The 12,162-nt window shown below is 41.2% G+C and overlaps 1 protein-coding gene and 1 long non-coding RNA gene across 2 annotated transcripts; both read left to right on the plus strand.

Moving 5' to 3' along the window:
- Positions 1 to 7,800: 7,800 nt before the first annotated feature.
- LOC143260972 (uncharacterized) lies at positions 7,801 to 9,422 on the plus strand. Its single transcript, XM_076527609.1, has 2 exons — positions 7,801 to 9,295; positions 9,376 to 9,422. Exons 1-2 carry the CDS (start codon positions 7,801 to 7,803, stop codon positions 9,420 to 9,422), a joined length of 1,542 nt encoding a protein of 513 aa, XP_076383724.1.
- A 2,030-nt stretch (positions 9,423 to 11,452) lies between these two features.
- On the plus strand, positions 11,453 to 11,726 carry LOC143260930 (uncharacterized). The gene is made up of 2 exons (XR_013035203.1): positions 11,453 to 11,613; positions 11,688 to 11,726. It is a non-coding gene; the product is annotated as an uncharacterized LOC143260930 (long non-coding RNA).
- The last annotated feature ends 436 nt before the right edge of the window (positions 11,727 to 12,162 follow it).

A 12,162-nucleotide genomic window follows, 5' to 3' on the forward strand; every position in this document is an offset into this window, starting at 1 on the left:
AAACCTGATGGACCGAATTAAAAAGAAAATCGAATCGTGTGAAATTTGCCAGAAACAAAAGCTGACTAGGATAAGAATTACCCCAAGTCACTGACACACCTCTTGAATCCAATGAAAAGATCTCCATGGACCTACTCGGACCCCTGCCCAAGACTAAAAATAATCATCAATACATCCTGTCCATGCATGACGAACTAACCAAGTACCTCATATTAATACCACTAAAATCAATGCAAACCCAATCAATATGGGAAGGCCTGTTAAACCATTATATCTACATCTTTTCTGCACCAAAAAAGATACTAACCGACCGAGGACAATACTTCATTAGCGAATTAATGCAGAAATACGAAAACGCCTTCCAGATCAAACACATTACTACGACTTCATTTCACCCACAATCTAACGGGAGCTTAGAACGAACACACGCCGTCATAAAAGACATGTTAAAAACAATACAAGCCAAAGACGACTCAGAATGGGATACGAATCTCAGTTTTATTAGTTTAGCGTACAACACCATGGTCCACGATGCCACGGGATATACGCCGTTTGAATTAACTTTTGGGCATAAAGCCAATTTACCTTCTACAATTTCAAAGAATGTTCAACGTAGTTTGCCAGAAGAAGTAAAACTGCGCAAAAGAGAATGGGACGCGAAATTGACTAGCGCACGCGACACGTTAATCAGAAATAAGAAGCGTTACCAAAGAGAGCAAGAGAGGAAATAATAAAGCCTCAGACCATGTTTAACGTAGGAGATTCAATTTTGATACATAATGATCATAAGGAGCATAAGTTAGATACAGAATGGTTAGGACCCTACACCATTGAACGAGTAAAAACTCCATATTATGAAATCCTCATAAATAACACATGGAAAAAGATCCATGGTAATCGACTAAAACCTTACTTTCCAGGCCACTCATCCTCTACGGAAGCATGATATACGCCAAAGTAATTGTAGAACCGCTAGGTAAAGCATCATTGTATCGCGAAGTTATAGGTAAAACCTATGTTTATAGCGATAGCGTAAATATCATTATAGGAGTAAACGTTAGCCAGATATATAGTTCTTACGACAATCTACTTAAATTAAGTTTCGCCGTCAAAGATCATTGCAAAGCCCAGCAATGCGCATACATGATAGAAGCATACAATCTTGTAAAATCCGCACACCGCCTCGAACGTTCAATCCAATATCTGAAAGACATTACTCAACAACAGAGTAACTTGGAGTCTCCGCGTATATTCAACCTCTACGTACCATATCTCAATAGTTTACAAGTAGCGAACATAGCTTAAGAGAATATAATCTAAGTGAAATAAGTGTAACCAAGTTATTTAGAATATATATATAGCTTTTACCAGTTAACTAAGTGAAATCATTGAATAATACCCAACCCGAACTCTTCCTACGCGACGCGAACGTGCATGTTAACCTCAACGATCCAACAACACCTTCAGAAACTACTTCGCAGGCAACGAACGATCGAGTCCATCTATAGCATCCGCATTGCGTTCAACACTGGTGAGTCGCGTATTTGTATACCGTAGGCACGCGTCATCGTGATATCCCCGTTATAGTCAGACGTGCCGCGCTGAAGTGAACGAAAAGTTGCAACGCGTCTTGAATCCGCGGCGGTCGCACCGCGACACTCACTAACCGCAACAAAAGAGGACTATTGAATTTCGTAGGATCAATACCAAAATCAATATTCGGAACTTTAGACGAGGACGATTTAACCCTAATTAACAAAAATATCGACACGCTGTTTGATCAAAATAACGACCTCAAAAACATAATCGCCAATCAGACTATGTTAATACAAAAAGTCATTAGCACAGAAAGCGCGCAAGCCCTCGAAACTCTAAGTACCAAATCAAGCAAAACCAAGAAAGAATTAAAGTCCACCGAAAGGTACGTCCAGAGCCTGTTACAAATCTCCGAAGCCATAACAGAATTACATTTCGAAACTGACGAGCTATTAAATGAAATCACTTTAGCTAAACAAGGAATCATAAGGACCCAATTAATTGACAGGGACGAATTTTTGCGAAATTACGAAAAGATACTCAGAGACAATAACTTACACACCAAACTCACGCCAGACCGTGAACACTTTCAATACACATTAGACGTCAGCCAACTAGCAGTAACGATTCTCGAGAATCACATATTTTTCAAGATCTCCATACCTATTATCACCCGAGACGAATGGGAAATAGTGCAGGTATATCCCATTCCTCAGAAAAGGAACCAAATTTTCGTAGCACCGCTAGTTGACAGACCAATATTCTTCACATCAAAACTAACGTACATAACCGTCGACGACCAATACATGACGAAAAATTGCAAGACTCGCATGAGCACAACACTCTGTAGGCAAACCCAACCGATCAAGAAACGGGGTAAGACACGCAACTGCGCCGACGACACGATCAATCTCCACGAGACCATTACTACTTGCGAATTTGTCGCATATAAAGTACCCGATGTATTGTTCATTCCTTTGCACACCAAAAACCGATATATCGTAATCATAGATAAACCCATACCAATCAACACTATTTGTAACGCGAAACACGAAACTATAGAGATTACCGGAAATAGCGTCATATATGCGAACGAAAATTGTGACCTAATTTACGACCGCGAGCATATCCGAATAGGACAAACCAAAGGAAATCTGACTTACTACCTACAGCAAAAGGACCTAGTCCTACCAACTAACGACAGTCTAAAAGAAATCTTTGCCGACTTAGACAAGATGACACCTACACACGACAATATAGAACGATACAGAATTGACCTGAACAATCTAGACGACCAGCTTACCAAAATACAAACCGAACATAGAATCAAAACCGCTCGAGAAGCAAGTTGGACTATATTCAAAATTTTAAGTTACGTTTCGCTTGGTTTATTACTCAATTATGGACTGTACAAAATTTGCAAACCCCACCTGCCCTCCAAACTCTGTTTTCACCTATTCTGCTGTAAAACTAAAAATGTAAGATTTAACAACGAGAACCGGCCTATGAACAACGTACCGCTAAGTTTCCTCCGGCAGACCCCGGAAAACACTTACGCAAGTACCCCCACGTCGAGCCAGCTGACGATCACCGAAGAAGAAGAACCCATCATTCAAAGCCGTGCTGCCTACATACCACGCAGCATATTGAAAAAGAACCGCCGCTGAATTTGGAGGACCAACTTCAATCTGAGACGGGGGGAGTGTGACAGGCTACGCGGCCCGTTACACCATTATAATAACATCCGGTTAAGGTCAAGCCGACTACGATCCACCTGGAGCGAGATAAGAGGCTGCCCCACGTGGAGCGAGATAAGCAGGTGCCCCACGTGGAGCGGGATGGTGTGACACCCTACACACCCCGTTACGTCATTATACGTAACCCGCTTGAATGAAATAAAGTTTTTCATATATCTAAGTGTGAAAGTTTACGTCACAACGGCGCGTTGCAGTGCTTGTAGCGTGCAGCAGCAAGCAAGAAACAAAAAATAAAAAAAGAAATAATATCATAGACAATAAAGTGAGTGACGATAACGAAAAAACGCCGAAAGGGGTTTTGCAAGAAAGTGACCATGTGCCAGAAGTGACTAGTGCCTTAATTAACATTAATAGAGATCCCGCAGGGAGCTCTAATAAAAGAAACGAGATCCTCAAATTAATCTCAAGCATCAAACATGCAGACGTAACCAACCTGATACTATCTCAGCAAATTAAAGACATCAGCAAAGGTAGAAAACCGACGAGAAGATTAAACCCATCACCAACAATAGTTATAAGGAAAACCAAAAAAGATAACGCAACCAGTGAAATCATGAAGACCCCCAATCAAGGAAAGGCACAAAAACCAAACAAAAACACAAAAAGCAATGTCAATTCCGACTCCAGCGGCTCAGGTAGAGTCAGAACCAGAACCAGAAAAAATGGAAATCGACATGGAGAGCCACGTGTCGGGGTGTCCAGAAGGGGGCAGCTGGACAAGGGTAGCGTCTTCAAGAAGAGGGCAGCAAATGAAGGACACGGCAGGCACGGCCATAAAAATAAAACAGAAACAGCCGAATTTCAACGACGTCTCCGCTCAGCCAGGCCCCCTGCAGCCCAACGGACCTGGACCATCGACTCGGCAAGCCGGACCCTCGAAAGGCATCCCTTCGCAAGTGCCTTGTAGTGGGAGCGCGACAACGAGTGGCATCCATTCAAAGACGGAGGACGAGCGTCAAAATCCCACCTCTAAATAACAGTAGAGGTACATCACTACACTTGTGGAACATAGAAAATCAAATTACATATAGAACATTAGAATGTATAAAAAAAAAAAAAAAATTTTATTTTATTATTATAGAAAATGTATATTGATAAGATAGGCTAAGATAGACTAAGTACGCGTTGTATATAACAATAATCAGAAAATTTAAAGATAACTTAGATATGTAGTGTGGGCCGGGCGATTATGGCTAGCACTAATAAAGAGGGAATGGATCAACTTGCTTCAGAGATGCGTCGCAGTTCAGCTAGGCGAACCGCTCCCCGTGGCCGAGGCTCGGGAGGAAGAGTGCGGCACCAGCGAGCACGTGTCGAAAAGCTACGAGAGGAAAAAGGAAACGTTGCGAGCATAGATCTCGCCAAAGCTTTACATCAGAAATTATACCCTGGAGTTTCGTCAGCACAGTCAGCCGCTGAAAGAATGGAGGCTACTGCTACGCTCCGCGCAATAACGCTCTGCGTTACCACGCGCTCCATGGGGTTTGGCACAGTAAATATTTTTATCGCATTACTTGACTTACATAACGTGCCTAACAGAGGATCAGTTTATCAGATGTACCGCGTATCTCTCGCTTTATTTGAAGCTAAAATGCAAAAGTGCCAAGAGGCTGTTTCTGTAATCACAGATCATGCAGATCTGTATGAACACTTGAACAACAGTTCAGACTTTATGAGAAACTGCAGGTCCAGGGCAGTCATGCCCGATCCCATAGTGCGACCCATAAACGCTCTCGGTCCCATCAAGGTGTATGATAGTATTTACTATCCCAAGATAGCTGTCGAAAGACACGATAGCAATGGACGGTTCATACCACAGAGTGAGAGGGTTTTATTTTCTAATCTACGACGAACAGTTGTTGCTCTGGCGGATAATAATGTAGCCATAGAGCACCGTCGTCGCTTCCATGAAAACAATCCTATGCCTGGATGCAAATGGAACGACCAACACATCCTGTTGAACCCCGACGATATCATCTCGGGTCATTACAATCTAGACCATCTCATAGAAGATATGGATGACATTCAGGCCAAAGTGGCCTTCTTAGCTAAGAAGTCACCTAAATACTTCACGGAACCCGTCAACTTTAGCCCTGAAGGAAACAAATCATTACTGGCCTCCAACTATCAAGCCGGAATGAAGGTTAAGGACCGTAACGTTAATGAAACACTCGCTGATTATGTCCAACGTATGCGAGTTGATGGAGACATCTCTGATATCGAAAATCTACAACGGCTAACTGGCGCGGAGCAGCTCAACGCAGCATTATGCCTGTTAGGAGAGAGACCAACCACAACTGCGGCCATGTATCCTGTATATGCGAATCGGGACGCTACTTGTAGTGTCGAGACCAGCAATATGTCCTACAAAGCGGCACGAAGCATTACTTAATTACAATTAAAAAGAAAGGCAAAGACAGTAGCGACCCTAATAGCTACCGTCCAATCAGTCTCCTCCCTAATATCAGCAAAGTATTCGAAACAATTGTAAATGACGCGATCGTTAACTTCTGCAACTCCAGAAACATCATCCCAGAATCCCAATTTGGCTTCCGTCACAAACACTCCACCATCCATGCAATTACCAAATTCACCTCCGATATCTGCTGGGCCAGAAATGCAGGCGACTGCATAGGAGCCGTGCTCATAGATTTAGTGAAAGCCTTTGACACTGTCTGGCTGGACGGACTTTTCTTTAAACTACTAAAGAAAGAATTTCCCATACATCTAATTAAAATCATCTGGAGCATGCTGCACGATAAAAAATTCTATGCAATAAACGGTCAATACAAATCAAGCAAAAGCTTCAATATCGTTAACGGCCTGCAACAAGGCACAGTAAACTCTCCTGTCTTGTTTAATATATTCATTAGCGACCTATTACAAATGTATGGCCTAGATAGCGACAACTCTAAAGGGGCGATTGCCTTTGCGGACGATATCCTAGTCTACACACGCGACAACAAAGTATCCAAAATACAAACCGAACTACAGGAAACGTTCAATAAAATTCAAGATTATTTCCACACATGGAAACTAAAACTAAACATTAATAAATGCGAAACAATTCTCTTCAGGCCGTATATCTCAAAAATCTCCGACGCCAATCATGATGTACGAAAACATCACAAAAACTTTCACATCCTTGACAAACACAATCCAAACGTCAAAATCCCCCACAAAGAGATTGTGCGCTATCTAGGCATACACCTAGATTTCAAACTAAACTTCAATCAACACATAGAAACACAAATTAACAAAGCACAAAAAGCATTTCTCTCCCTCAAAAGATTATTTTATTCGAAAGACCTCAATAAAACGGTAAAAACCCTCTGCTACAAATTATTCATACGACCGATCCTAACATACGGCTGCCCCATCTGGTTCAACATCAGCGCTGGAACCATGGAAAAATTACGGATCTTCGAGCGGAGATGCCTGAGAGCCTGCCTCAATAAATACCGGACACCCGAATCCAACTTCACAAAGAAGATCAAAAACCACAAACTTTACGAGGACGCCAAACTCATCAGAATAGACCTGTTCATCCTCAAACTAATCAGGAACCATTGGGCCAACACTCGCAACATAAACTCCAACAGCCTCATTTTCGCCTCCACATATCCAAACCCAATGTATTTCACCGAAACAATGAAAACTGGCTACATCCCCCCTGAATCCTTCATCTATTTGGACAGTGAGGGCTACATACAAAATTCGAACAACGTACCAATAATTTACCACGCCTACAGAAGAACATTCGACAAACACATCAAGATGGACGACCCAAACATACGTTTCAATTATAAATTATCCACAATAGACCTAAGGGACAAACATCGTCAGAACACCAACACATATTGGTGGCTATAACACCACCTAAACATAAATCAGGCGCATATACACCCGATTAAAATCCCCCGATACTAATATGCAACAAACAAAATTTTCTAAGTGTCTGCCTCCTCGATAGTATAGCGGTCAGTACCCCAGCGATTTTGAAGGGTATTGAATGCAGCCCAGATAAATCTTTATTATGGCGAATAAAGATCATAGTAATATGACAAATCTTACTAGTAGTTCAGTTGGACGCGCTGTTATGGCGACGTCGAGCCGTGACGGTATGGAGCAGCTTGCTTCGGATATCCGTCGTAGCTCTTCACGCCGTACTGCTCCTCGCGGACGAGGATCACAAGGCAGAACACGTCATCAACGAGGACGCATCGATAAGTTACGAGAGGAGAAAGGCACCGCAGCTGGCCTTGATTTGGCTAAGGCTTTACATACAAAGCTTTATCCTGGCTTTAGCTCGGCGCAAACCGCTGCAGAACGGATGGAGGCAGTAGGCACTTTGCGCGCTATCACTATCTGTGTCACCACTCGGTCAATGGGCTTCGGGACCGCATACACATTTCTAGCATTACTTGATTTACATAATGTACCGGTTCGGGGCACAATCTATCAAATGTACCGGGTATCATACGACAGTGACCATAGAGCCGTTGAGATGATAATTTCCCTTAACACCGACGAACCCATGGAAATAGACCAACCAATCCCAACCATCAAATACAAATTCTCCAAAACCGACTGGCACGAGTTCAAAACCAATCTGACGAATATAGACGACACTGAGATACCAAACACGAGAAACCTAACAATTGACGAAATCAACAAGCACATAGAAAAATTAAATGCAAACATCAACACCGCTATAGACCGTACAGTACCTCGCATCACAGACGACTACAATTCCACCGACAGGTACATAACACCGACTATAAAAAATCTAAGACGGGTAAAAAGCACGCTAATAACAAGACTAAACAGACTATCCGCAATCAACAATTACACCCCCGCAAATGACACACAAATATCGAGACTGAAATACACTTTGAAAAAAGTAAGACACGAAATCAAGAGGGCCTTTCATAATTCGGTGAGCGATTACTGGAAAAACAAAATTTCAAACATCACAATACATAAACCAAAAGATCTATTCCCAACAGTAAACACAATTTTTCGCCCGAAAGAAACAAATAGCATAGACACACTACAGATTCACAGCTCCAATACAGAAATCATAACGAACGCTGACATAAACCAGAACTCCATACAAACCGACGATGACGGCAATCTACAAATCCTAAACATAGACGACAAACTAAACATCCTAGGCGCACATTTTGAAAAGGCGCACACACAGAATAACCACATCGGCAAAACACAACTATCAAACATAATCGAACAGAAAATAAACACATTAAAAGCCGAGATAGACGACGACAGACGTAACGACAGAACGGTATGCACATTTTCGGACACAAATAAAGCCGAAAATCCAAACCCAAAGACAATCCCACCCAATTTCTTCACCTCAGTCTACGAACTCGTGTCCGTGCTGAAAAAATTAAACAGTAAAAAATCATCTAGCTTCGATAATATCCCGAACATAGTTTTAAAACATCTACCTCCACTATATATCCACAATTACAGTATAATATTCAACAATTGCCTAAACAGAGCATATTTCCCCACAGCCTGGAAAATTGCAAAATTAATAGCAATAAAAAAGAAAGGAAAAAACAGTAGCGACCCGTCTAGTTACCGACCAATCAGTCTCCTGCCCAATATCAGCAAAATCTTCGAAGTGACAATAAATAAAGCAATAGACTCATTCTGCACAAGCAATAACTTAATACCGGAAACACAATTTGGATTCAGATTCAAACACTCGACAATACACGCCATCACTAAATTCACTTCGGACATTTGCTGGGCAAGAAATGCCGGAGACTGCGTCGGTGCAGTACTTTTAGATTTAGAAAAAGCATTCGATACAGTTTGGCTGGATGGTCTTTTCTTCAAACTAATGAAAAGGAATTTCCCAATGTATCTCGTGAAAATAATATGGAACATGGTACATGGGAAACAGTTCTATGTCACCGAAGGCAGTAACATCTCCTCCAAAGTTTTCACTGTACAGAACGGTCTTCAACAAGGTACTGTCAATTCCCCTATCCTGTTTAGCCTATATATCAGTGATCTGTTAAACATGTACGACCTGAATAACGACAACCAGAAAAGTGCCATTGCATACGCAGACGATCTCTTAGTATACATCACTGACAATAAACCATCCAGAATAAAAATACAGCTACAGGATTTATTTAACAAGATTCAAGATTATTTCTACACATGGAAACTAAAACTAAATATCAACAAATGCGAGACAATACTATTTAGACCATACATTTCAATGATTTCAGACGCAAACAATGACGTACGAGCGCACAGTAAACATTTTCAATTACACGATGGCAGCGACAGTAACAATAAAATCCCACACAAACAGGTCGTTCGTTATTTAGGCGTAAGTAGATATCCTAGTTGCGTTCTGCAATCAAGGGCGAGGGGAAGGCTGAGCCGGGGGGGGGGGGGTAAAGGGAAGGAAGCATCATCGTGAGCGGCACGCGTCGTGTGGAGGGTGGAAGTCACTGATAAGGAGTTTTGCGGTTTTGCGGTTTTGCATCCGGAGAGGCTCTCGGACGCCTTACCCGGAAGTTGCTTATCTTGCGAAGCGATATCGGGGATTTTGGTTTCGTTTATTAGATTTCTTAAAGTATGGTTTTTTTATCTCGGTATAATATTGTAGCGAGCGAGCGAGAGAGAGAGGGGAGGATGCAGCGGTTGTTCTCTTTTGCATCAGTTTTTCTCTTATGGACGATATAGACGGAGAGAGAAAGATGTATTTTTTGCCTTGCAACGGTTTGTTGCCACATCCTTTCCATGATTAGTGATTATGGAAGTCTCCTTATCCGGTTTTTCTTTGCAGTAACGATGTGGATAGAGAGAGATGTATTTTTTCTGCTTTATCGTTTTTGGAGAGGGAGATGTATTATAACGATGTGAGAGAAGTGCACGTATGCATGCTAATAAATAGGTTGTCGAAACACGACGTGCGTTAAACGGCTACCATACTGTGTGCACATTGCGACGACCAAGTTTTTTAAAGAGAAGTGTGTATATATCTTGAAAGATGTTCGGGATCGATTTCATTATAGACATGGATGGGTTTAGTTTTGAAAAAAAATTTATTTGCAAAGAACTTGCCATAATTAATGTTCATTCCGGGGAGAGTAATTTGTTTGAGTTTAAGTTAGATTACAATTATAATGATTTAACGATGGCAGATCGAAAAAGTGCATGGTATGTAACAAACTTCCTGCACGGAATACCATTTAAAAATTTTAGTGGCAAGATTAATTATCGGAACGAGGATATTGGAAACATCATAAAAAAATTCATACGGCCATATAAAGAACCCATAATTGGATACAAAGGAGGGAACATCGAACGGGACATTTGATTAAAAACTGGTATAAAATCTAGAAACCTGGAGGATTTCGGTTGCCCAAAGTACGATATTTTAATAACTAACCCGTCATATGGAAAATTCAATAGTCCGTGCAGGCTACATTGCTGGATACCAAAAAAAGGATTCAATAAAAAATATCATTGTTGTTTGAGTGAGGTTCGCGTTTTTAGAGAATGGCTGCTTAAATTAAAAGGTAATTTTTTCTTTTTATTTATTTACAAATGATTTTCATTGTCTTTCTACTACATCTTCTTTTAGAGAGGGAAGATGTATTATCGGCGTCGAGGGTGGTGACGCCAAACGACGAATAAAAAATGTAATACAAAGTTTAAGGAAGAGGCAGTTTGCGATCACCATGAGAAGAGGTATGTGGAATAATTGTTATTTAAAAAATTAAAAATTAATTTTTAATAATGATTATTTTTTAATTAACAGCGTCTTCTTGAAGAGGAGGAGGAGGAGGCTTACGTTTGTCATCAACGGCTCAGTATTACTGTGCCCTCAGTGAGGAGCGCGTCTTTTGGAAGTAGTTCATGGAAGGTAACGTATTTTTTCCTTTTTTTAGTTACTATTATTTTTTCATTTCCATGGTACTTTTTGTAGAAAGATGGACTATCGACGCGAGGAGGATAGACTTCGAAGTTTCGAATTCTGGCCAATTGAATATATTCAACCGGAGGAACTTGCAGCCGCAGGATTTTACTATCTGGGTCAAGACGATTTGGTCGCATGTTTTGCATGCGACATCGAATTGCATCGGTGGCAACACAACGACAGGGCTATGTCGGAGCATCACTTCTGGTCGAGGAATTGTCCATATGTACTGGGGGAAAATTGCGGCAACGTGCCGATCGATGCTCATCCCACAATCATTTCAATATCACCATCAAGAAGCGGTGTGGACGAGTGCGGAATCTATGATTATACCATGGACGAGAAGAGGTATGTATGTATAACAAATGTTATTTTAAAAGAAATTAAAATTTATTTTTTAATAATGATTTTTTTTAATTAAGAGCGTCATCCTGAAGAGGAGGAGGAGGAGGAGGAGAGGGGAGGAGGCTTGCGATTGTCATCAACGACGCGTTGGCGAAAGAAGAGGAAGATTATATATTGATATCGATCATATTTCAAAATTTTAGTAAAAAGGATTTTAATAAAAAGGATTTATTTAACATACATTAACCCTTTCGCTCCGAACGACGGATATATCCGTCATTCATATGAACACTCGCGGAGCCGAACGCCGGATATATCCGACATCCACATGATCGCCCTCTGGGGACGAACGTCGGATATATCCGACATGCTGGTAAAATCGCGACCTAATTTTTGGATTGCACCGCCTCTTGTTACTATTGCGTGAATCTTTTGACGAAACAAACAAACGACAGTCCGAAATAAACGACACACCATTCAAGTTATATTTGTTCTACCTGCATTTCCCATTATTATTGTGTTACATGTCATAAAGGGATAGAAAATCGAAAG

Source organism: Megalopta genalis, unplaced genomic scaffold (genome assembly GCF_051020955.1).
Source record: "Megalopta genalis isolate 19385.01 unplaced genomic scaffold, iyMegGena1_principal scaffold0026, whole genome shotgun sequence".
NCBI lineage: Eukaryota > Metazoa > Arthropoda > Insecta > Hymenoptera > Halictidae > Megalopta > Megalopta genalis.

Excerpts from the sequence above, each read along its gene's own strand:
- LOC143260972 (XM_076527609.1), top strand. The coding sequence starts at position 7,801 with ATGATAATTTCCCTTAACACCGACGAACCCATGGAAATAGACCAACCA. Across the intron at positions 9,296-9,375 it reads ACAGAACGGTCTTCAACAAG|AAAAGTGCCATTGCATACGC; the intron begins GTACTGTCAATT and ends AACGACAACCAG.